The 22,842-nt window shown below is 33.1% G+C and overlaps 1 protein-coding gene, 1 non-coding gene and 1 pseudogene across 2 annotated transcripts; 2 read left to right on the forward strand and 1 right to left on the reverse strand.

Moving 5' to 3' along the window:
• Positions 1 to 3,864: 3,864 nt before the first annotated feature.
• On the forward strand, positions 3,865 to 8,377 carry LOC133283792 (uncharacterized; annotated as a pseudogene).
• Positions 8,378 to 8,467: 90 nt separating this feature from the next.
• On the forward strand, positions 8,468 to 8,573 carry LOC133283821 (small nucleolar RNA R71). Its single transcript, XR_009747831.1, has one exon. It is a non-coding gene; the product is annotated as a small nucleolar RNA R71 (small nucleolar RNA).
• A 6,271-nt stretch (positions 8,574 to 14,844) lies between these two features.
• On the reverse strand, positions 14,845 to 16,305 carry LOC133283808 (mitogen-activated protein kinase kinase kinase 20-like). The gene has a single exon (XM_061480719.1). The coding sequence runs from the start codon at positions 16,232 to 16,234 to the stop codon at positions 15,188 to 15,190; it is 1,047 nt and encodes a 348-aa protein (XP_061336703.1). The 5' UTR covers positions 16,235 to 16,305; the 3' UTR covers positions 14,845 to 15,187.
• Positions 16,306 to 22,842: the final 6,537 nt, after the last annotated feature.

The following is a 22,842-nucleotide window of genomic DNA, read 5'->3' on the forward strand; positions in this document are numbered from 1 at the left end:
AAGCTCCAGAAGTTCTCTCCTCCTCTTCCTCTGTCTTCTTTTTGTCTTCTGATCCCCTCCTTTTATTTTGCTCGCACGCGTTCAAAACACGGTGTCTTCCTGCTCGAAAACCGGCGCTGATGGCGCCGTTTTTGCACTGAATTTGATTTAATCCGCGCTATCAGCGCCGATCATACATCTTCCGCGCTGATGGCGCCTATTTTTCACTGAAAATGCATTTATTCCGCACTGATAGCGCTGCCCATCTGATCCAAATCTTCCTTCTGCACAAATTCTCATTTTTCCATGCTAAATTCCTATCCAAATATAAACTTAAGTGAGAAATAACATTGAACATGAAAAACTAACAATTAATCCATAAAATGTATTGATAAGTATGCTCTTTTGACCTTAAAGCTTAGTATTTTAACCTGGAAAATCAACTATATTACAACCACATCAGTAGGATGGAGGTTTAAATCCATGACCATGTCGTATAACATCATCAAACATCTCTTGAAATTCATCACTCTTCACAACATTAAATGTTATAGCATTGGCATAAAAAAGTTAAGCAATTTTTAAACATGCTGACTCTTTCAAATCCTTCTTAAATATACAATTGATGGTGGTTTGAGTGCTCACTCCTTTTCTCTTGAATATATTTGGAACTTGAGATTGATATTAAGAGCTTTCATCTTCTTCCCCTTTTCTTTTTTCTCCAAGTATTTCACATTCATTTTGAGTCTGACTTCTTGATTTCTTATTTTGCAACAACAACACAATATCCCACATTTGTTTCTTTACATCATCAGGAACAGATGGGCAAGCTATCACATCTCTTTTAGTCCTAGCCAAATGATGTTTCAGTCTATAAACTCCTCCAGTTAGTACCCCTGTACAAAACTTGCATTTAATTTTTTTTTTTACATTTCCATCTACTACAAATCCATAACCCCATGCAACATCATTCTTACTTCCAAGAGCATTCTTATGAATTTTTTTAGAAGTTGTTGTTCCTCCACTTCCACATGCAGTAGTACTATTAAGTGAACAAAAATACAACATTCAAATTCACAACAAATAATAAAAATTAACCACAATTTAATTGGACTAGCAGCAAGCAAAAATTAAGAGAACAAAAAAAAAGTAATTTGATTTATCAAATAAATTTTTATTTTGATTAATTTAATTTTTTTCTGATGAATGTAAAATCAAACAGAGGCAACATGAGGGAAAAAAAGTAATTTAATTTATCAAATAAATCTGATTTAGATTAGCATTCGATGAAGTATTAATTTGGTTTAGCAAACAGAGGCAAAAAGTGTTAATTTGATTTATAAATGATTTTTTAAGTTTCTTTGTAAAATCAAATAGAGGAAAAACTATTAATTTTCTTTATTAATTTGGTTTCATTTATAAAATGATTTTTTATCCCATATTTATAAATACAACAGAACAGAGGCCAAAAGAAAAACCAAGCGAAACAGGCGAGAAAAAAAATGATGAAACGAAACGGAGAAGAGATTGAGGCAGAGCAGAGCACTAACCTGTGACAGCGAAGCACGACGGCGAAGCAGAAGCACGGCGGAGATGGTACGTGGAGAAGCTACGAACGGAAGAGGGCAAGACGACTAAGCAGTAGCACGCAAGGGAGGGACGACCGGAGAAGACAGTGGCTTGAGGCGTCTTCGCGAGTCACCTAGTCGTCTTCCACGATATGGAATGGTGGTGGCTGAAACTAACCAAGTGATTTAGGGTTTTTTTGCTAAAACAAACCCATTTATGTAATGGTTTTTCTGGTCAAGATTCGGCTCAATGGATTTTTTTGGTTTAATCATTAAACTCGTACAATTGTACGAGTTTGCCAAAAAACTCGTCGCTTCTACCATCTGAGGGCCAAAAGCGAGTTATAGAAGAAACGAGATCGTTGAGGGCTTCCTGAAGCGTAAACTCGGACGGTTTTACAAGTAAACTCGCGAGTTTGACAACCATGGGTCTAACCACTTAGACTTTGGCTTCACATGAAATAGCCTTAGTTGTAAATTAAAAGGTGGAACTAGTTGCCCTGTATCCCACCACTTCATGATCTCTTTCTTCACAACCTCCTTCATTATTGGTTTCAACCTTCTTTGTTGTTCTATAGAGCTGCTATTTGGTTCAGTTAGGAGGATCTTATGCATACCATAGGATAGATTTATTCCTCTAACATCTGCCATACTGACCTCCAAGCTCTCACAAACAGTGACTTCTAGTGGGTCAATTAATTCTACCTTAATAAAAAATTTCTGGACAGCAACATCAATCACATCCATCCCAGAATACTCTTCCATTTCTCTTGGGTACTTCATGACTTTTAAGATATTAAACTTAATCTGCTCACCATTTACATTCATGGTTAATTCACCTTCTTTCACATCTATTACAGCCCCACATGTGCCTAAAAATGCTCTGCCCAAAATTATTGGCACCTCCCTATCCTCCTCATAATATAAAATTATGAAATCAGCAGGTAGAAAAAATTTATCTACCTTGACTAAAACATTTTCCAATTTACCTTCAGGATAGACTAGGGACTTATCTGCCAATTGTAAGGTGACAGTTGTGGGGTTGGGCTCTCCTACTTTGAGCTTCTTAAAGACACTCATGGGCATCAAATTAATGCTAGCACCTAAGTCACATAGTGCTCTGCCTATGTAATGGTCACCTATGATGCAAGGGATTGTAAAACTGCCTGGGTCTTCTAATTTGGGAGGTAACTTGCTCAACAAATATTTGCTACTCTCTTGAGTGAGAGCCACTGTTTCAAACTCTTCCAACCTTCTCTTCCTAAAAAGTATCTCTTTCATGAACTTCACATAAGTGGGCATATGCTCTAATGCATCTACAAAAGGAATATTGATGTGAAGTTGTTTTAGGAGGTCAAGGAACTTCCTAAATTGGTTATCTTGCTTCTGCTTTTGAAGCCTTTGAGGAAATGGTGGTGGAGGTTTATTTGAGACAACAGGTGTTTCAACACTTGGCTTCGATGCTTGACTCTTTGGAATGGAATTTTTCATGGAAATAGTCCCTAAAGATGGGTCTATTTGGGTCTGAATTTCTGGTTCAACTAGAACAGGCAAGGAACCACTAGTTATAGCCTCTTGGTGGCTGTCAAGGACTATGGGTGGCTGATCAGGTTCTAAGTTTTCCTCTTCGTTTAGATCTTTTTCTTGCTGCAATTTTTCCTCTTCTCTTTTTTTAATGTAGAAGGTCTAACCACAACTTTTGGTTGGTTCACTGATCTGCCATACCTAAGCTCTATCATATGACACTGCTCATTATTTCTCCTAGGCTCTTCAGTGTTACTAGGCAAAGTACCAGGGGGTCTGCTATTCAAAGCATTGGCTAAATGGCCTAGTTGGGACTCTAAATTCCTCAAGGAAGCAAGAATACTTTGCACTACAGCCTTCAAGTTGTTTTGCTTAGTTTCACTCTTAACCAAATATTCCCTCAACAACGCCTCTAAGGAAGAGGTTGAAGACGAAGTCATCTCACCAGTTTGGTTTTGAGGATATGGGACTGTAGGCTGAGCAACAGGTTGCTGCCTTGGAATCATGGTTGTCAAACTCGCGAGTTTACTCGCAAAATCGTCCGAGTTTATGCTTCAGGAACCCCTCAACGATCTTGTTTCTGCTATAACTCGCTTTTGGCCCTCAGATGGTAGAAGTGACGAGTTTTTTTGGAAGACTCGTACAATCGTGCGAGTTTAACGATTAAACCAGAAAAAAAACTCGTTGACCCGAATCTTGACTCGAAAAACCATTACATAAATGGGCTTTTTTTAGCCAAAAAATCGTAAATCACCTGGTTAGTTTCAGCTACCACCATTCCATATCGTGGTAGATGACTAGGTTACGCGTGAAGACGCCTCAAGCCACCGTCTTCTCTGGTCGTCCCTCCCTTGCGTGCTACTGCTTTGTCTTTTTGCCCTCTTTCGTTCGTAGCTTCTCCACGTACCATCTCCGTCGTGCTTCTGCTTCGCCGTCGTGCTTCGCTGTCACAGGTTAATGCTCTGCTCTGTCTCAATCTCTTCTCCGTTTCGTTTCATCTTTTTTTCTCGACTGTTTCGTTTTTTTTCTTGGCCGCTTGCTGTTTCGTTTGGTTTTTCTTTTGGCCTCTGTTCCATTTTATTTATAAATATGGGATAAAAAATCATTTTATAAATGAAACCAAATTAATAAAGCAAATTAATAGTTTTGCCTCTGTTTGATTTTAAAAAGAAAATTAAAAAATCATTTATAAATCAAATTAATACTTTTTGCCTCTGTTTGCTAAACCAAATTAATACTCCATCGAATGATAAACTAAATCAGATTTATTTGATAAATTAAATTACTTTTTTTCCCTCATGTTGCCTCTGTTTGATTTTACATTCATCAGAAAAAAATTAAATTAATCCAGATAAACATTTATTTGATAAATTAAATTACTTTTTTTTGTTCTCTTAATTTTTGCTTGCTGCTGGTCCAATTAAATTGTGGTTAATTTTTATTATTTGTTGTGAATTTGAATGTTGTATTTTTTTAGAAATGTCTTCAAATGGTGTTAATAGTACTACTGCATGTGGAAGTGGAGGAACAACAACTTCTAAAAAAAATTCATAAGAATGCTCTAGGAAGTAAGAATGATGTTGCGTAGAGTTATGGATTTGTTATAGATGGAAATGTAAAAAAAAATTAAATGCAAGTTTTGTACAAGGGTACTAACTGGAAGAGTTTATAGACTGAAACATCATTTGGCAGGGAGTAAAAGAGATGTGATAGCTTGCCCATCTGTTCCTGATGATGTGGAGAAAAAAATATGGGATATTGTGTTGTTGTTGCAAAATAAGAAATCAAGTAGTCAGACTCAAAATGAATGTGAAATACTTGGAGAAAAAAGAAAACGGGAAGAAGATGAAAGTTCTCAATCTCAATCTCAAGTTCCAAATATTTTCAAGAGAAATGGAGTAAGCCCTCAAACCAGTGGCGGACCCAGAAAAATTTCTCTATGTCCGCACAACCCCCGAATTTTTTTTGTAAATTTTTTTTTAAATTAATGCTTGAATCCGCTCATAATCTAGAGCCTTCCATAACAAAGGATGAAGAAATCATGGAAATGGGAAATCATGGGAATGAGTATGTGACAGGGGAGGAAGAATAAGTTTTCTCTCTAATCAATTTGCGTTGCTACGTTGTTTTAATCATCTCTGTACATTGCTACGTTGCTAACTAATATAAGAATAAATATCATTTTTGGTCCCTAACAAAAAATTCGGTCCCCACTTTAGTCCATTATAAAAAGAAGAGTCACAATGTCCCTATCAAATTTAAAGTGGACCTATTTTAGCCTTTTTGAGACTAATGTAGGTCTTTTTTAAATTTGTGAGAGATCACGATTTTAATTAAATTGATCCACTTTGAATTTTTTAAGGACTTTCTCGAGACTAATTGTTGGTAAGGGACTAAAATGGCGACCATATTTTTTGGTTAGGAACTTAAAATGATATTTACTTCTACTATAAATATTAAATCAAGAGACAAATAATAACCTACATGACTACAAAAACAAAAAATTAAAATCCAAAATCTAATGTCCGCACTTGCGGACATGTGACCAAACCTGGGTCCGCCAGTGCCTCAAACCACCATCAATTGTATATTTAAGAAGGATTTGAGATAGTTAGCATGTTTAAAAATTGTTAAAAAAATTTATGCCAATGCTATACCATTTAATGTTGTGAAGAGTGATGAATTTCAAGAGATGTTTGATGATGTTATACGACATGGTCATGGATTTAAACCTTCATCCTACCATGAAATCAGAGAAAAATATTTGAAGCAACATGTGCAGTTGACAATGACTAATATGGAGAAGCATAAAGCTTTTTGGAAGAAAACAGGTTTCACAATAATGACTGATGGATGGACTGATCAAAGGAGGGGGACATTAATAAACTTCTTGGTAAATAGCCCAAAAGAAATAGTTTTTTTGAAGTCTATTGATGCCTCTTATATATCGAAACTCGCTGAAGCCATTGTTGCTATGCTTGAAGAATTTATTAAAGAGGTGGGAGAAGAAAATGTTATTCAAATTGTGTCTGACAATGCTACTAATTACAAAGCTGCTGGAAGGTTGTTGATGGAAAAAAGAAAATATTTGTATTGGACACCTTGTGCTGCTCACTGCATTGATTTGATGATGGAAGATCTTGAGGGCATACCAATGCATAAAGATACCATTGCAAAGGGGAGAAAAATTACTACATTATATATATTCTAGGAATTCCTTAATTTGTTTATTACAATATTTTACAAAAGGAAAGGATTTGGTGAGGCCAGGCATGACTCGCTTTGCCACATCATATCAGACATTGGGTTGCCTAGGTGAAAACAAGGGAACATTGCAAAGAATGTTCACTTCAGAGAAATGACAGTCTAGCCAGTGTGCAAAATCATAGAATGGGAAATATATTGAGGATGTGGTTGGGGACAAGAAGTTTTGGAAGAACCTTGTCAATTGCTTGAGGGGTGCTTTTCCAATAATCAAAGTGCTTCGTATGGTCGAATCTGATGAAAAACCAGCTATGGGATACATTTATAAAGCAATGGATAAAGCAAAAGAAACTATTCGAAGCGATCTCAGAGGCGTAGAAAGCAGGTAATAATGAATTTAAATTTAACTTTTGTAATTTGTAGCCTTTGTTTTAAAACTAACTCAATTTGTTCCCACATTAGATATATGCCTCTATGGACAATGATTGATAATAGATGGGATCGACAACTCCATAGACATTTGCATGCTGCAGGCTCTTACCTTATTCCCCAACTTCATTATGGTCCTAATTTTAAAGCTGATTTTGAAGTTATGCATGGACTATATGAGTTTTTGGATAGGATGACAACAAGTATTGAAGAAAGAAGTCACATTGATAAGCAAATTGAAATTTTCAAGCTGTAAGAAGATTTTTTTGGTAGTTCAATAGCTCAAGAAGGCTTGAAAATAAAGACTCCAGCACAATGGTGGAAATCTTATGGATTTCGGCATACATAGTTACAAAGATTTTCCATTTGTATATTAAGCTTGACATGCAGTTCGTCTGGGTGTGAGTGTAACTGGAGTGCTTTTGAGATGGTAAATGATTTGTATTTTATAGTTAAAATTTAAAATCACTACCTATTACTTGCTAATTGCTATATATTCTTTGGGTTTGCATTTGTTTAGGTCCATACCAAGAAAAGAAATCGCTTGAAACAGAAGAAAATGAATGATCTTGTATTTGTGATGGCCAACTTAAAATTGGCCAAGAAGAAGGAACGCAAAAAAAGTGTTGGGCAAGAGCATGAGTCTTATAGCATAGATGATCTATCATCTGATGATGAATGGATTATGGAAAATGAGGGTATTCCATCCAACATTGAAGATTTAGATGATTTGGATATTCCTGAATTTAACTTAGATGCTACAGATGAAGATGCTTTGATGATGATACCTGAAGAAGATGGTGGTTCTAAACTTGGTGGGGAAGGTGGAGAAGACATCATGCAAGATGATGGAGATGAAGATGAAGATGATGATGAAGGAAATAATGATGATGATGATGCGGAGGATGATTGTGACATTCCATCTCACTCCTTTGAGATTTGATTGATATATTGTTTTGGATTTTGATCTTTTGTGCTTTGACTTTATGTGTTTGAGACATTATGTGATTATGACTATTGTATGACATATTTTGCTGGTCGGTTGAATTAATTTGCTTATTATATTACTTTATATGCATATAAATATATATAAATATAATTTATATCTTGTGTTACGAGTCTACGATCCGTGTTACGATTCATCGATTTACGATTTTGGTTCACCCTTTCGAGTTTGCATAGAACCTCGAGTTTGACAACCATGCTTGGAAGTTGTTGGTAATTTTGAGGGGGAAAAGGTGGTCTAGTTTGGGCATTGGAGGGTCCAGCTTGCTGCCCTTTCCCTTTGAAAATATTGGGGCTATTGATTCTGCCTCCAAGAATTATTGAAAAAATTATTTTGGTTCCTATTGGGGTTTCCCACATAGTAAACAGACTCTGGGTTGGATGGGTAGCTATCAAACAAATGGGGCCCACTGCAGAACATATAAGTTTCATTGGAGTTTACAGCATTGACTTGAGGTTGGGACATTGGAACTTGAGGCTGAGACAATCTTGCCTCAATTGCCTGACCTTAATTTCTCACTAAAGTGGATAATGCTCAAACTTGGCTGACAGGGCTGTTACAAAATCTACTTAATGCAAACCATCCATTCTCCTTGACTGGTTTCTCTCAACAGGCCATTGAGAGTAATTATGAGTCATTTGTTCCAGCAACTCATGGGCTTGATTAAATGACCTGGACTTAAATATGCCATTAGCAGCAGAATCTGCTAAGGCTCTGTTTTGGGTGCTAAGGCTATTGTAACAGTGCCCAAGAGGGCAAGCCATGGTTGGGACATTGCTTTAGGAGGATTTTAAACCTCTCTCATACATCTACTAGAGTTTCACCATCCTTCTGCATGAAGTTGGTTATCTCACCTCTGGTTTGTACTATCTTATTGGATGGGAAAATTTTCATGATGAATTTCTCAGCTAAAGCATGCCAAGTGGTTATGGAGTTGGATGGAAGGGAGTTCAACCACTCTTTGGCTTTGTTAGCCAGGGAGTGAGGGAAAAGTTTTAATCCCAGCACATCATGTGAGATATTGGGATTCCTAAAAGTGTTAGCAACTTCTATGAAGTTCCTAAGGTGCTTATGAGGATCTTCCAACAGTAAACCATAGAACTGCCCCATATTTTGGAGCATTGTGAACATCACAGGTTCTAGTTTAAAAGGCACACCATTAACAGGTTGGGCAATACTTGGGTCCAACTTATCCAACACATGTATGATAAAATCCATGATGGACCTACCATTGTCATCCATTGGCTGGTTCACTATTCTTCTAGGCTCTTCCTCATTCCCATTTCCTGAATTCTCCATTTTTCCAAAATCTGGATTTGGAATCTGCCTATTTGCTCTCTGGGTTCTTCTTCTAAGCCTAAAGGTCATCTCCGGTTTAGGGTCAGAAGCTTCTAAGAAAGGGTGTGGAGATGCACTCATGCACCCTTTGAACTAAAAAAAAAAATTAAACCTGCCTAGCTTAAACAACAAAGATTAGACCACTAGGGTTAGCCTAGTGGTTAGGGGTGTGTGTGTTAGGTGTGTGTAGTGTAGTGGTGTGTGTGTTCAATTCCCATGTAAAGCAAAAAAAAAAAAAAAAGATTCCTATTCAGTATTTTCTATAAAAAAATAAATAAACAACCAGCAGAACAGAAAAGAAATGGAAACATCAATAGTTTCTCCAAACAGTAAAAAAAATACAAACTAAAGGAAAGGAACTAATAATAAAAATAAAAAATTGACACGAAAAAATTAAGAAAAAAAGTAACAGCTATGAAACAATAAACTAACAAATTAAATGACAAAACTACTATACAAATCATTACAGAAAATCAGACCCATAACAGAATTAAAATTCAAACTATCACTATTCCAGAAAAAAAAATAACAACAAAAAATTACACTCAGAAACAGCAATCACAAAACCAAAAATCTAACAACATACGCCTTCGATCCCCGGCAACGATCCCAAAAACTTGTTGTCCTTGCTAAACAATATACAAGAGATGCACAAGTATACACAGCCACAAGTAATATAGGGTGTATTTAAAACCCCAATATCGTTCCCGCAAGGATCTTTTTGGCGAAAAATTACGAAAGAAAAATTGCAATTGCTAAACTAAATTCTAAAGAGAAATTAAAATTAAATTGGTTATTGAAAATAAGAGAAATCAGAAGTTACTCTTCACTGACAGGTTTCAAATTAAGAAGTGATATCAAAAAGAACTTGTTCACTGCATAAAAAAATAAAATAAGTTGAGAAAATTATTTTTGGCATTTTCTGTTGATGATATTTTCAAGAAATTTTTAAACAACTTAACTGAGTAAAAGGAAATCAGAATTTTAGGCAAAAAGTTTAAGAATTCTAATTGGAAAAATTGGGTTGGGTTTTGATTCCTTCCCTACAGCTAGGGGTGTCAATATGGGTTTTGACACGCGGGTCGACCTGCGACACGACACGAAAATTCGTGTTCGGGTTGACCCGTAAAAAAATTCGTGTCGTGTTGGTGTTGGAAAAAATGACACGCAAAAAATTCGTGTCGTGATCGTGTTTATGAATTCGTGTTCGTGTCGACCCGTATTATTTTTAATTATTAATTTTTTATTTTTTTATTATTAATTTTTTATTTTTTATTTATTTTCGATCTATTTTTTAAAATTTTTTTGTCAATTACCGTTTTGTCCCCTATTTTGCGTGTTATTCGTGTCGTGTCGTGTCAACCCGCAAAAAATTCGTGTCGTGTCAGTGTTGAAGATTTTGACACGAATGAAAATTCGTGTCGTGTTCGTGTTGATGTATTCGTGTCGTGTCGAATTCGTGTCGTGTCAACCCATATTGACACCCCTACCTACAGCTCTTGATGCAACTTACTTAAGAAAAAATCTTTAAAAATTATTTTTTCGTTGGCAGACATTTGTAGATTTGTAATCCCTTAAAAATCTTTTTCCTTTTTTTCCCAAACATTTGTCCCTAAGTTAATGAGATTAAGAGCTTGAAGCTCAGGTCCTCATAACCACATGGATGAGTAAAATCTGATAAGAAATTCACCCTCAAATAAAACCTTATTTGAGTCCATGAATTCAACTCAATTTCCAAAAACGGATACTTACCAATACACTTCTCCCAACACACACATAATATATTCGGCCGAAATAGATACAACATTCAAATAATAAGCAGAGTTGAACTACGGAAAGTAAACATTTATATCAGAAGGGTAAATTGCATCATTCACTGTAGATTGGGGTCTCAAACACCCAACCCTTAAAAGGTTTAGCTCAAGTCCATAAGGACTGAACTATTTAACAGAAATGAAGGAAAACTATAAAAGAAATAGAAATTGCAGAAATATTAACGCTACAATACGAATGTTATTCACAGAGATAGCTTCGTCATTGTGCTCAACATGCAGAATAACATAACAACAACCATAAATTGCAATATCCAAAAATGCAGAAATGAAATAAAGAAATAAAAATCCAAAAGAAGGTCCGAGAGAAGAAGAGCCTACAAAAATTATCCTTGCTATTTAAACTCGATTCTCTCTTATGCATGGGCTTTGGGCCCTTTCAGCATCAATCTCCACACGCGCTCCTTGTTGCGAGTCCACACGAGCACTCGTTGCTCCACTCTTTCCTCAAGCGATCCTCCAAACAGAATCCCTCTCAACGCTTGTAACAACCTCCACATCACCAATCGGTTAGAGTCAGACTTCTAGATCAATGGTCAAGTTAATTGCTCCAAAGAAAGACTTTTGTGGTTCGATGGCTAATAAAGAAATGGAGTTGGACGTTTTATGGATGGCTAAGTGGTTGGTGTGAGATGAAAGGTTAGAAGGATTTGGTGTGCGGTTGTGGCTAAGGCAAGAGTAGTGGCTTGAGCGGTGAGGGCTAGGGTTCACGTGGGTGGAAAGATGAGGACTCTGAGCGACTAAGGTTTTCGTGGTCAAGACATTGAAGAGAAATCTGAAACCTTTAGCATTTCTGGACCCTCAAAGTGTTTTTGAATTGGGTTGCACTATTGTTGGGGCCCAACTTGTTTTCTACTGAATTCCTTTTCTTGTGGGCTTAAGAGTGGGTTGCTGCAAAACAAAATAAAATCAATAACAACCTTGGACATTTGAGTATAAAATGTAATAAAAATAGATATAATAAGATCTCTTTTCAGAGACTTATCAAAGGACATTCATCTCGCATACACGTCATCCTGCAGACATAGAGTAACAACACCACAAAGCTTTTTGGCCTCCTCAACAGCCAATAACTAAAGGACAAAAACATGGTTCCAACTAGATTTATAGAGCCTAGTCTACAAATAGGCATCTCGCACATGGGATGGGCTGCAAAAGCTATTTGAATCCACCAATGGGATTGAATGCCATCACTATATAAACAGGATTCAAAACTCAAGTATCATCATCATCTGCACTATGTTCTTTAATTAAATACTGACTTGAGTATCAAATTATCTTACAGGTGTATCCCTTATTTGTCTTAATCAAACAAAGATCTTAAGTACCAGTACAACCATCCCATGGAAGTATCACGCACCAAATCACACTAGATCCTGCTACAAACTTACTTCAGACTCCAATTAAACCAGACTCACTACTGTATGGTCAAATCTAATACCTCTTAAACTGATTTAGTGTATATTAAGTTAGTCGAACGAAACCACTATAACCCTTGTTGAGCTTTTTACTAAATATATGCTTACCTTATTTTATTGCTGGTCCCGTTAAAGATTTGATGTATGAATAGTTCTTTTGGATCTCAATAAAAAAAGAAGGTAAGACAAAAGATATGGGTGAAAATTAAAAAATCATTTTACAAAGATTGGAGAAAATTGGAAAATTAAGTTCTCATCTTTTGATTGGTAGATTGTTTCGGCTTGTTTTGACTCTTCCTATATCAGCAATAACTATTGAATGTTCCTTTTCAATAATAAACTGGTGGAGAAATTAAAAAAAAATGTTAAAACGAGGCTGTAAAATAAGATGCAAGATAATATTCTTGAATTTCACATAATTGTTTGTACAAAAATAAAGATTGCTTACAATTTTATCATGGACATAATAATAAATTACTTTTATTTTATGAAAAACGTTGACCACATCTTAAAAAGTGAATTTATGTATTTATAAAGGTCTTGTATTCAATTATATTGACTATGAATATTTCTAATTTATAGCATGTTAGTTGGAATTGAATTTATTTAATTTTTGTGCCTATATGGCATGATAATTAGATTTTCTTTTACTTAAACTTATGAAAACATATATTTAGTCATTTATCTTAGCTCCTTTATGATTAAAATCTTGTCTATGTCCTTGGATGCAATGAAGGTTGATATAAGTGGTAAAAATCAGTTAGGTTTAACTTGATCAAATCCTGAACTTATATTTTAATTGGACAAATTTTTGTTTGAACCTGATTATGGCCTGGCGCCTAATATAGTGTTATAGAATTGACATGGATGAACCTACATTATATTAGGTGAATATTTACATATATCAATAGCTTGAGTATATGTTATCAATAACTTGTGATTATTAAAATATATTAAAAATATCATTTTTAAATTAAAAAATTATTAAGATAAATATTAAATTAAAAAATTAAAAGTTATAAAAAATGTGAATATCAACTTTATAGAAAGCTAGTTTTGATTAAAATTCCATGAAAAGCATACATGTGCTTCAGTCAATAGTGTTACAAATTCAGGAACACCAAGGAAAACTAACCAAATCGTATACAGACTTGTGTGGCCCATCTTGCACATGGACTGGTTCAAAACACTGTTCCAAATTGGTCCATCTGAACAGAATTTAAATCTCAGTTGTTTTGTGGGCTACCATGTTTCTTCCAGCTCAAAAATTGGGTCTTTAGCCATCAACACCACAACGTATTTATTCATATTCCAGCTGCATCTGAATGACAAGCCACAAAAAAAGCGTTTTCATTCCACTTTAGACCCTAAGAAAATCTCAGAAAAGTACAACGCATTTTAATTACTTGTCACATGAGCTAATCCTTTCGGAGTTTGTATCCAAATCCTTTTAAAGCTGAAGTGTCCTGGGTAACACAAATTTAGGCAATATAATATATCATTATATGCTACTTAAGGATCATATGATGTATAAACAAGCACATTTTTAGTGCCAATAAAAAGCTTGGGCGTTGTTTATGATCCTCAAATACTGGTTTCTATGGGCCTTTTGGCTTTAACCGAGTGAATTTATAAGGTTTTCGTTCTTGACTTTTTACTTTCAACCATTCTAAAAAGCTTTTTTCTAAATCGCCGAAATGATGAATTTTTTGCTTGCACAATTGACATTACGTAACGGGGACGAATCGGAGCAGTGATAAAACTATTCCTTTATGACAAAAAGATTATGGGTTCGAATCAAGAAAATAATCTCTTTGCAACTATACAAGAATAAGACTACGTATACGTACACTCGCTAGTCGAATTTAACGAAAAGTAGTTTAATTTTACAATTGAAAAATTGACATTATGTGAATTCGGTTTAATTTTACCATTGAAAAATTGACATTAGGTGAATTCGCCCTCGAGTTTGTACAAGTCATACGAAGATGGGTGTTCGTTATGTGACCTTTTAGTTACGGTTGCATTGTTCTGATCTGATATCTGTGCCCTCTCCCACAAGAAGAAAATCTAGAATACTTTGATCTCACTCCTACGTTGCCAAAATTCTATAATGCTTTGTATGATGTTGGTAATAGTCGATTCTTTTCTTCCCATCCTTCCTATTCTTATATATGATTATATTCATAAGAATTAGACGAAATTTAAATGGTACTCCAAAACGAGTTGATTATGTTTTTAACACAAATTTGATTGTAAGATTTTTTTTGAATCTTCTTACTTTTCACCATTCATATTGTAGGTATTATAAATTCTCTTTTTCTTTTTCTCTCTCTTTTTTTTTTTTTTTGCTTTCCAAAATGCTGGAAGAGCTGTCTTCTCGCTGGCACCAAACACCTTCAAGACCCAGGTGCTCCCAAAGCCTTTTTTTTTTTTTGTTACACTCCCAAAGCCTTTTAATTTCACTTGAGATTTAAAACCAAATCAAAGGAATCCACAAAAAGAAAAGTATCTAACATTGCCAATCAGTAATCACTTTTACATATACAAAAAAAAAAAAAAAAAAAAAATCACTTTTACCCTATGGAAACAAAATTGTCAAAGCGTTGGAGCCAAAAAAAACCCAACTTTTAAAACTCATTTACCCGAGAAACAATTTAGACAAAGAAAATTCAAAATATCAGCCTCTCTATACAGTTGGCCACAAGCAGCGCCAGTTAAAACTCTTCCATCAAATCAGATCACAAATCATGAATGTACGTATATCCTAAACCCAATTTACAACCTAAAAATCAGAATAAACGAATGTAATTAAACCAAAAAATTGAACCAGAAATCATTGATTGCAATGAACAATCTTCAAGTTCCTTTGCCTGGAAAATTCCAATTTCACCTAACACTAATCCAACTATCTGCTTCCGACCAATTTTCCGGTCCCTGAACCGTCACGAGCTGTCGGATCCGGTCCAAAGGCGAACAAAAAATTGACAAACGCGACGAATCAAATTCCCATTGAGGAGCCTCTTCAGATTCCGGTGAACTTGGAACTGAAGCCGCCACAATAGAAACCCAATCTGGGAAATCAAAATTGGTTCTTGGTGACTCATTGAAATGCTTCAATGAAACAGTATCATCATCATCAGCAACAAAGGGATGTTTCAAAAGCATCTCAGCCGTCCATCTCTTACTTGGATCCTTCACAAAACACTTGCCCAGAAAATCCTTACCCTCTTGTGATAACTCTTCGGGTATCTCTGGCAATTCTTCTCCCATCCCAATTCGAAACAACAAGGAACACATACTTGAACCCTTCTGCATATTCCACGCAGGTTTTCCTGTCACCATCTCAACCATCGCGCACCCAAGAGCCCATATATCCGCCGGCGACTCGTGCTCGCCGTCGTTCACCGATTCCGGCGACATAAAAAGCGGAGTTCCCCTGCACTCGAACCCTTCACTCTGTTTCTCCCCTGCCTCCTTCGCAAGACCGAAGTCTGCGATTTTGATTTCTCCATCGTCGAATACGAGGATGTTTGGGAGCTTTATGTCGCAGTGAACAAACCCGTTTTGGTGAATATGCGTTAGACCCTCGACGATGGACCTCGTGTAACGCCGAACGAGTGGCTCCGGGATCCGTCCACCGTGAAAATTGATCTGATCGGCGAGCGTGCCGCCGGCGGCGTACTCGAGGAACAAATTGTAGTACTCGTCGCCATCTTCGAATGTGTAGTCATCGCCGAAGCACCGAATGATTCTCGAGCAAGAACCTAGGCGATCGAGCACTTGTTTCTCGTTCCTTATCGAAAACGAGTTAAGAACCTGTGAGGACTTCACAACCGTAGCAGCTGGAAATTGAGTTGAGTTTTTACCAGGTAGTGCTAAATTCACTGTGCCAAAGCTCCCTCTACCAACAGGGTTTCCTCGAACCCAATCCATGTGTTTTGATCTTCTTATGATGTTTTAATTTGGTTCGTGGAGAAGAAAGAAAAGAAAGAGAGACAAAGAAAAACAAGAACGAACTAACTAACTATGCACTCTTAACTTTCAAGAACCCTCTATTTATATACGGTGAACTACGGTTTTTTTTTTTTATTATTATATAATTAATTATAATTAATTAAGATAAAAATTATAATTTGACACCATCTGAATAGAAAATCAAATACTCAATATAAAGTAATAACAAACCATCTAAATGTAAACAAATAATAAGGAACATGTATAGTATGCTTATTTTTGTGTTTTACCTTTTTTTTATTTTTGATCCTGTATATTTTTTTCTGCTTTATTCTAATCAGTTATGTTATTTATTCTTACTCCTATTATTTTAAAAAAGAAAGACTTCTAAAAAAATTATTAGTTGACCTATTTCAAAATATGGGCCTAATTAAACCAAATAAACACATTTAAAAGTAGGAAAAAGGTTTGTCCTTTTAAAGGACACAAAGTTGTATCCTTTTAGTTTTTTGACACTGTATCTTATCTGTAAAACATAGTTATAATATAAAAAATTATTTTTTTTCTATTTCCTCAATCACTTCAGCTGATGTGGAGAGAAAAAAAAACTATTTTTCATGTTATAATTATGTTTTACTAATAAGACATAGTGTTAAAAACTAAAAGGACACAATTTGTGTACTTTAAAAGAACAAACACTTAACCCTTGAAAGTAACAATCATGAAATCAAATGAATAACGGGACTATAATTATGGAATATGAAGATCCATTGAACTATTGTGTTTTGGGTTATAGAACACAAAGAATAGTCAAAAGCCTAATTCCCAAATGTGATAACTTTTCTTCGTGTATATAATTATATAAGTAATTATAAGCCCTACCTAAAATTGTAAGTTGACCTTAGCTAAAATTGTAACAGTAGTAACAGATGAAGATATTGAGCTGCTTTCCGTGTATGACTAGATAACATATTTCTTTCTTCTTAATTTCTTCTTCTTCTTTCATCTTTTTCCAATTGAGATTTTCTTCTAACCTTTTTTTCTTATTCGCACTCACCACCCGGAACCCAGCCATTCTGCGACAAGGCACGATGTTTTGTTCATTTCTTCAAGATTTTACGAATACCTGTTCTTGGAATATGCATTGGTAATTATATTTTCTGTTGGCGAAAAAAATTGATTCATATTTTTTAACCTTATAAAGTGAAATTCTTTGTCTTTGCTAACCATAATTGTTTATTGGGTGTTTCTAACATGAGTGAAATTCACGCTCACTTTATTTTATTAACAACTTTTTTTTTTGTGGTTGTAGTTATTGATTTTATTTCTTTTGAAAAAATGGATTATTGTTTTATGTTTACCTTTTTAAAAAAAATTATTTTAAGGTAGAGCTACAATTGCTATTGGCAATGGAATTGAATTGTTTATTGGTGTTATTTGTATTTTATTTCACAACAAGAATGTGAATTTTGGTTATTAATTAGTGGAAACTGTTAAAGAAAAAAATCAATGAAGATATATGTATATATATGGAGTATGAAATTTTCTTATACATATCCATTAACAACTTCTTCTTTTTTTTGTATTTTTAAAATATCTAAACACTAATTAAATGATTTATGTGGATCCAATGTCATTTAAATGATTTTATACTTTTGTCGCTGATTATTCCATGTTTATTTTTAATTGTGAAGTTTGTTGTCCCATTGTACCTCTATGTTAATGTTCTTCACAGGTCACAGCTAGAGCCTAGGGGTATAAATGGGCCAAGTTAAACCAAACTTTGACTTTAATAGACTAAGCCTATGTAAAATATTTGGAACCTATACTGACCTATTAGCCTATTAAATACTTGATATATGGCCTGCCATATTATAAAAAACTAAAAAAATCGAATACGACTTGTAAGACCTACCAAGTTGTAAACTAATGTTTGTAGGCCCAAATCAAATTAAAATATAAAAAAATTAAAAAAATTTATTCACAAAGATCACATGAAATCAATTTTCATTAACATCACATGAAATAAGCTTTCATTAACATCACATGAAATAATGTTATCAAAGATCACATGAAAATGTGCATAAAAATCACGTAAAAATTTCATATATGTATATATAATTTGCACTTTCTTTACTAATTTTATTTTATATTATATTCTAAATTTTAAATAAGGCTTTAATGTTTCTAAATTGAATGTAGATAAGTTATCTACATTCTCTCTCAAAACGATGTCGTTTTGGGTTGAAAAATTAAAAAAATACAATGAAAAAGACTATTATAACCTTGAAATAAATTATAATTACAAAAATACCTTGATTTCTGCCTCAAAATAATATCGTTTTGGGCTCAATGTAAATAAATTATCTACATTGACTGTAAAAAAATGAACCATTTAAATAAATAACTATTATTTGTTAAATAACATCGATTCTATTACTTTGAAAATTTTAAGTAAATTTTTTTTAACAAATTTGTGTAATTATGAATTTTTTTTGATAATTTGATATATCAAATTTTTTTGACCCTAACTAAAATTAAATTTTGTCACCGCCACTGAATTAATTATGCACTCTTAACTCTTAAGTTTCAAGAACCCTCTACTTTATATATGGTGAATTTATCGCTGCATAACACTCTATTCCAACTTGGGGAGTGAGAATATTAAATGAATTTATCCGCTCATGCATAAAGTCATATATTTTTTATTAATTTACTTAATTTAGAAATTAATTATGATTAGGATTAGGCACTGAGTGGGTAGAGTTTGTTTAACTTATTACTATAAAATGATTAGCACGTTAGTTGGTATTACTCTTGTTATCAAGACTGTGCCTCCATTTTTTACCTGTTTTCTTCTTAAATCAATTATATTGATTAATATATTTGTATTCCTTTCATTCAATAAATTAGATCAATTCATTTCACTGAATTTTACCGTTATTTTTTTGCTACAATTTTCTGTCGCTACAATTCATAACAACTAAAATATATTTTAGAAGAATTTTTTTTAATACATTTTAGAGACCACAACATTTGTTTACTCGTGGTAATTTTTTCAAAGAATCTTTATTAATTTTATTTTTTAATTTTGGTATTTTACCGTGGATATTTCCTTAGTGTGGACGTCTCTTCAATGAAGATTTTATTATAGTATTTGCTTCTTATCTCCTTGTGCAACAAACAAAAGCAGAAAAGTTCCTTTTCACTGAAATAATAACATTAATAATGAATTTACCTCTTATAAAATGAAAAGTGTATTTTAGAAGATAAAGTGTAGAGTTATAACAGTTAAATAAAAAAATATAGAATAGATTTTAACTTCAAAGTTTATTATACATGTCCTTATATTTTATACAATCTCAACTATTGATTTTTTAATCAACGATTACAATTATGCATCCTTTACAGTGTAATTCAATAATAATAATAATAATAAAAATAAAAATAATAATAATATCCTTTTTCGATAAGGAAAGATGCAACAAAAATATTTTCAATTGCTTAATCCATAAATGCACGTTTTAATATATCACCTCTTTCCGCGAACTTAGAGTATGTGCGATGAGAGTGTCGGCTGCTAATTGTACAAATCCAGCGTCTATACTTTAATTGTCAATGCGAAGCATGAACCTATTATTTAGTTCCGAGTATCTCAGCCAAAAAACGTGCCTTTTTTCTTTTTAATTTCTTCAAATATCTCCCACTGAACAATAGAAGACTACTTTTTTGAAGGCGTGAGTTTTGTTTTATCTCTATCAACAAAATATTTTCCATACATATGATTAGAGTTTTTCATATATATGATTAAAGATTGAGCCTCTGGCAGCATATTTAAAAAAGGCAGTCATCTATTAATTATGACGTTGGTTTTTTGAGCTTTTTTTTTTAAGTGTATTGACAGCATCATTTTTCGTAGTGATTAAATGTAACACCATTCAAATGGGGCCACCTAATTTAGGTTGATTTATTTTTAACACCAATAAACATATACGCACCACTGATTTGTTATAATTAAAGAATCATTATTTATTATTTGATTTGATTCCAAATAAATGAGATATATACTGATAGGAAACCATTTATCTTTTCAATCCATGGTTTATATATTTCAATAGATTTTCAAATAAATAGACCGGATGAGTTGCACCTAATGTTGTTAAAATTGAAATTTTAAGTAAAATTGGAAGGGATTAAAAAATCGTAAAATCTAAAATCATAATGTAAAAAAATTATAAAAACGTAAAAGTATTTGAAATATTGGTAAAATTATTTTGATGAAAAAAAATTATAAAAACATAAAATTATAGTGATAAATCAAAATTTTAATAACCATATTAGGCCTGTAAAATATTTCTTATAATGTTGTTGCACAAATTAAATGTCTAACATTTGGCATGAGTTTGTACAGTGCTTTTCCGATTGAGTACAATGATTGCTTAGTAACACTTACTATTGAAATTATTTTTAAGATTTCTTGTGTTCATATTCAATCTCGCATGGCCTAAAATTAAATTGAAAAAAAATGAAAGTATAATATTTTATTGATTCAATTATATAAAAAAATTTTGTTAAGATTTGCAAAATTCATTGAAATACTCGATCTAATTTTGAATATTACATTGATTTTCTTTAAATGTATTAGTAATTTCCATGGCATACACGGATTTTACATAAATTTATGGATAAATTATTTGTGTTTGAAAAGAAAATATACATATCTATTGTAAGAAAATTGCTTAATATTCACAAATAATTAAGTTTATATCAAATAATTAATGAATGTCTGAAAATGATTTTATAGCCAGAGTGTTGTCACCTGTTAAAGTATAAATTCAGTGTATGCAATTACCTATCCACTTTATGGAGGCATATACAGTTAACCACTGAAGAAAAGGAGGGGAAAAGAAGAAGGAAGAAAGACCTTCAATCAAGCATATTCTAATAGATGGTACGAATATTCAAATAGGTGGCAATTTGTTAAGTTTGGGCAAGTAGCAATTTGTAAACAGGATAAGATGAAGTGGCCCCGATCGGAAGCAGTGAATATAGCGAAGATCATCGTGCTTTTTCACATTATAACATTTCACTAAAATAATAAATTTACAGTACTTTTTTTTAGTATAATATTTTCTGAGATAAGATCATTTGATATTAAATTTTAATTGTTAATTTTTGACAATCAATGATTATTATTTATTAGAAATTAATAATTAATTAATACGTTTGATTGATAAAAATTATAATCGTTAATCGGCGAAAATCAATAATTAAGATTTGATGTCAAATTTTAAAATTTGACACTGATATCAAAGAATTTTGTCCCATATTTCTTTGACACTCTTAAAAAATCTCTAAATTATAAGTATACTGAAAGGTATATATAACATAGATACTTAAATGATATCTATAACTCAAAATAATCAAATATTAATTTTCTTAAAAAATCATAACCCAATCAAATTAAGTAGAATATCTTATTACAATAATATTTTTTTTAAGAATACAGAAATGATTAAAGATAAAAAAATTTAAAAATAATATAACAATTCTTAAATATAATTCTCCATGACATATTAATTATACGAGTCAAGGTACTCTGATATGACGGTTGGGTGATGAATAAAATGTGAAATAAGGGGGCGTTTGGTAGAGGAAATTTTTTTTTTTTTTATCCGTGAATCTCAATTTTAAAAATATAATTTTTACATTAAGTTTACGATAATATCTGAAAATTTAAAATTTTAAAAAATTTAATTTCTTTAAAATTTTGAAAAATGATGCGTACCATATGGAATATTACTCAAAGCCTACATACCATTAAAATACAAGTTACACATGAATTGTTAATTTAGTATATTCACGTTTTACAGGTATATTTACAAGTCACTATCGAACCAACGCCATCTGTTATGAAAAGATATTTTGGAAAACATTCATCTCATCGATCACGTTCAGAAATCTGGTAAGCAAGTTCAGCCAAATTAGGAAAACACTCGTTGGCCAAAAAATATCCTTGCCTATCACGTGCTTCAATCAATCATCCCACTAACATTTATTTAGTTTCGCCCTCTCTTTTTTCTTTATTTTTTCTTTCTAAAAATCTTGATTTCCCAAGACGGCTCAAGTTGGGGTCATTGAATATCAACTAGATCTCATCGTAGAGTGACAGAGTTAGGATTTAATTTTAGTCGGAGTCAAAATAATTGAGCCAAAATTTTACTTATATATATAGGTAAAATTATTTCTGCAGCCGTTTTATGTACAACAACAACAGGTGTATGGTTATGATTTTCTATATTTAATGCTTTCATCTTTTGTATGGTTATAATTTTTTATATTTAATGTTTTCACGTATATATATGGTAAGTATTTGACTGCTGCACGTACAACAGCTGCAGAAATATAAACCCCATATATATATATATATATATATATATATATATATATATATATATATATATATATATATATATATTACTTGCAAAATAATCAACCTTCACGAGGGCACCGACAACACACAACAGCTACTAGGCATTTTGAAGAATTTCAGGTAATGAACAGGACAATCAAAGTATGGGACATGG

The sequence above is a fragment of the Gastrolobium bilobum genome, unplaced genomic scaffold (assembly GCF_033153095.1).
Source record: "Gastrolobium bilobum isolate Gb01-03AN ecotype WA unplaced genomic scaffold, APGP_CSIRO_Gbil_v1 utg2155, whole genome shotgun sequence".
NCBI lineage: Eukaryota > Viridiplantae > Streptophyta > Magnoliopsida > Fabales > Fabaceae > Gastrolobium > Gastrolobium bilobum.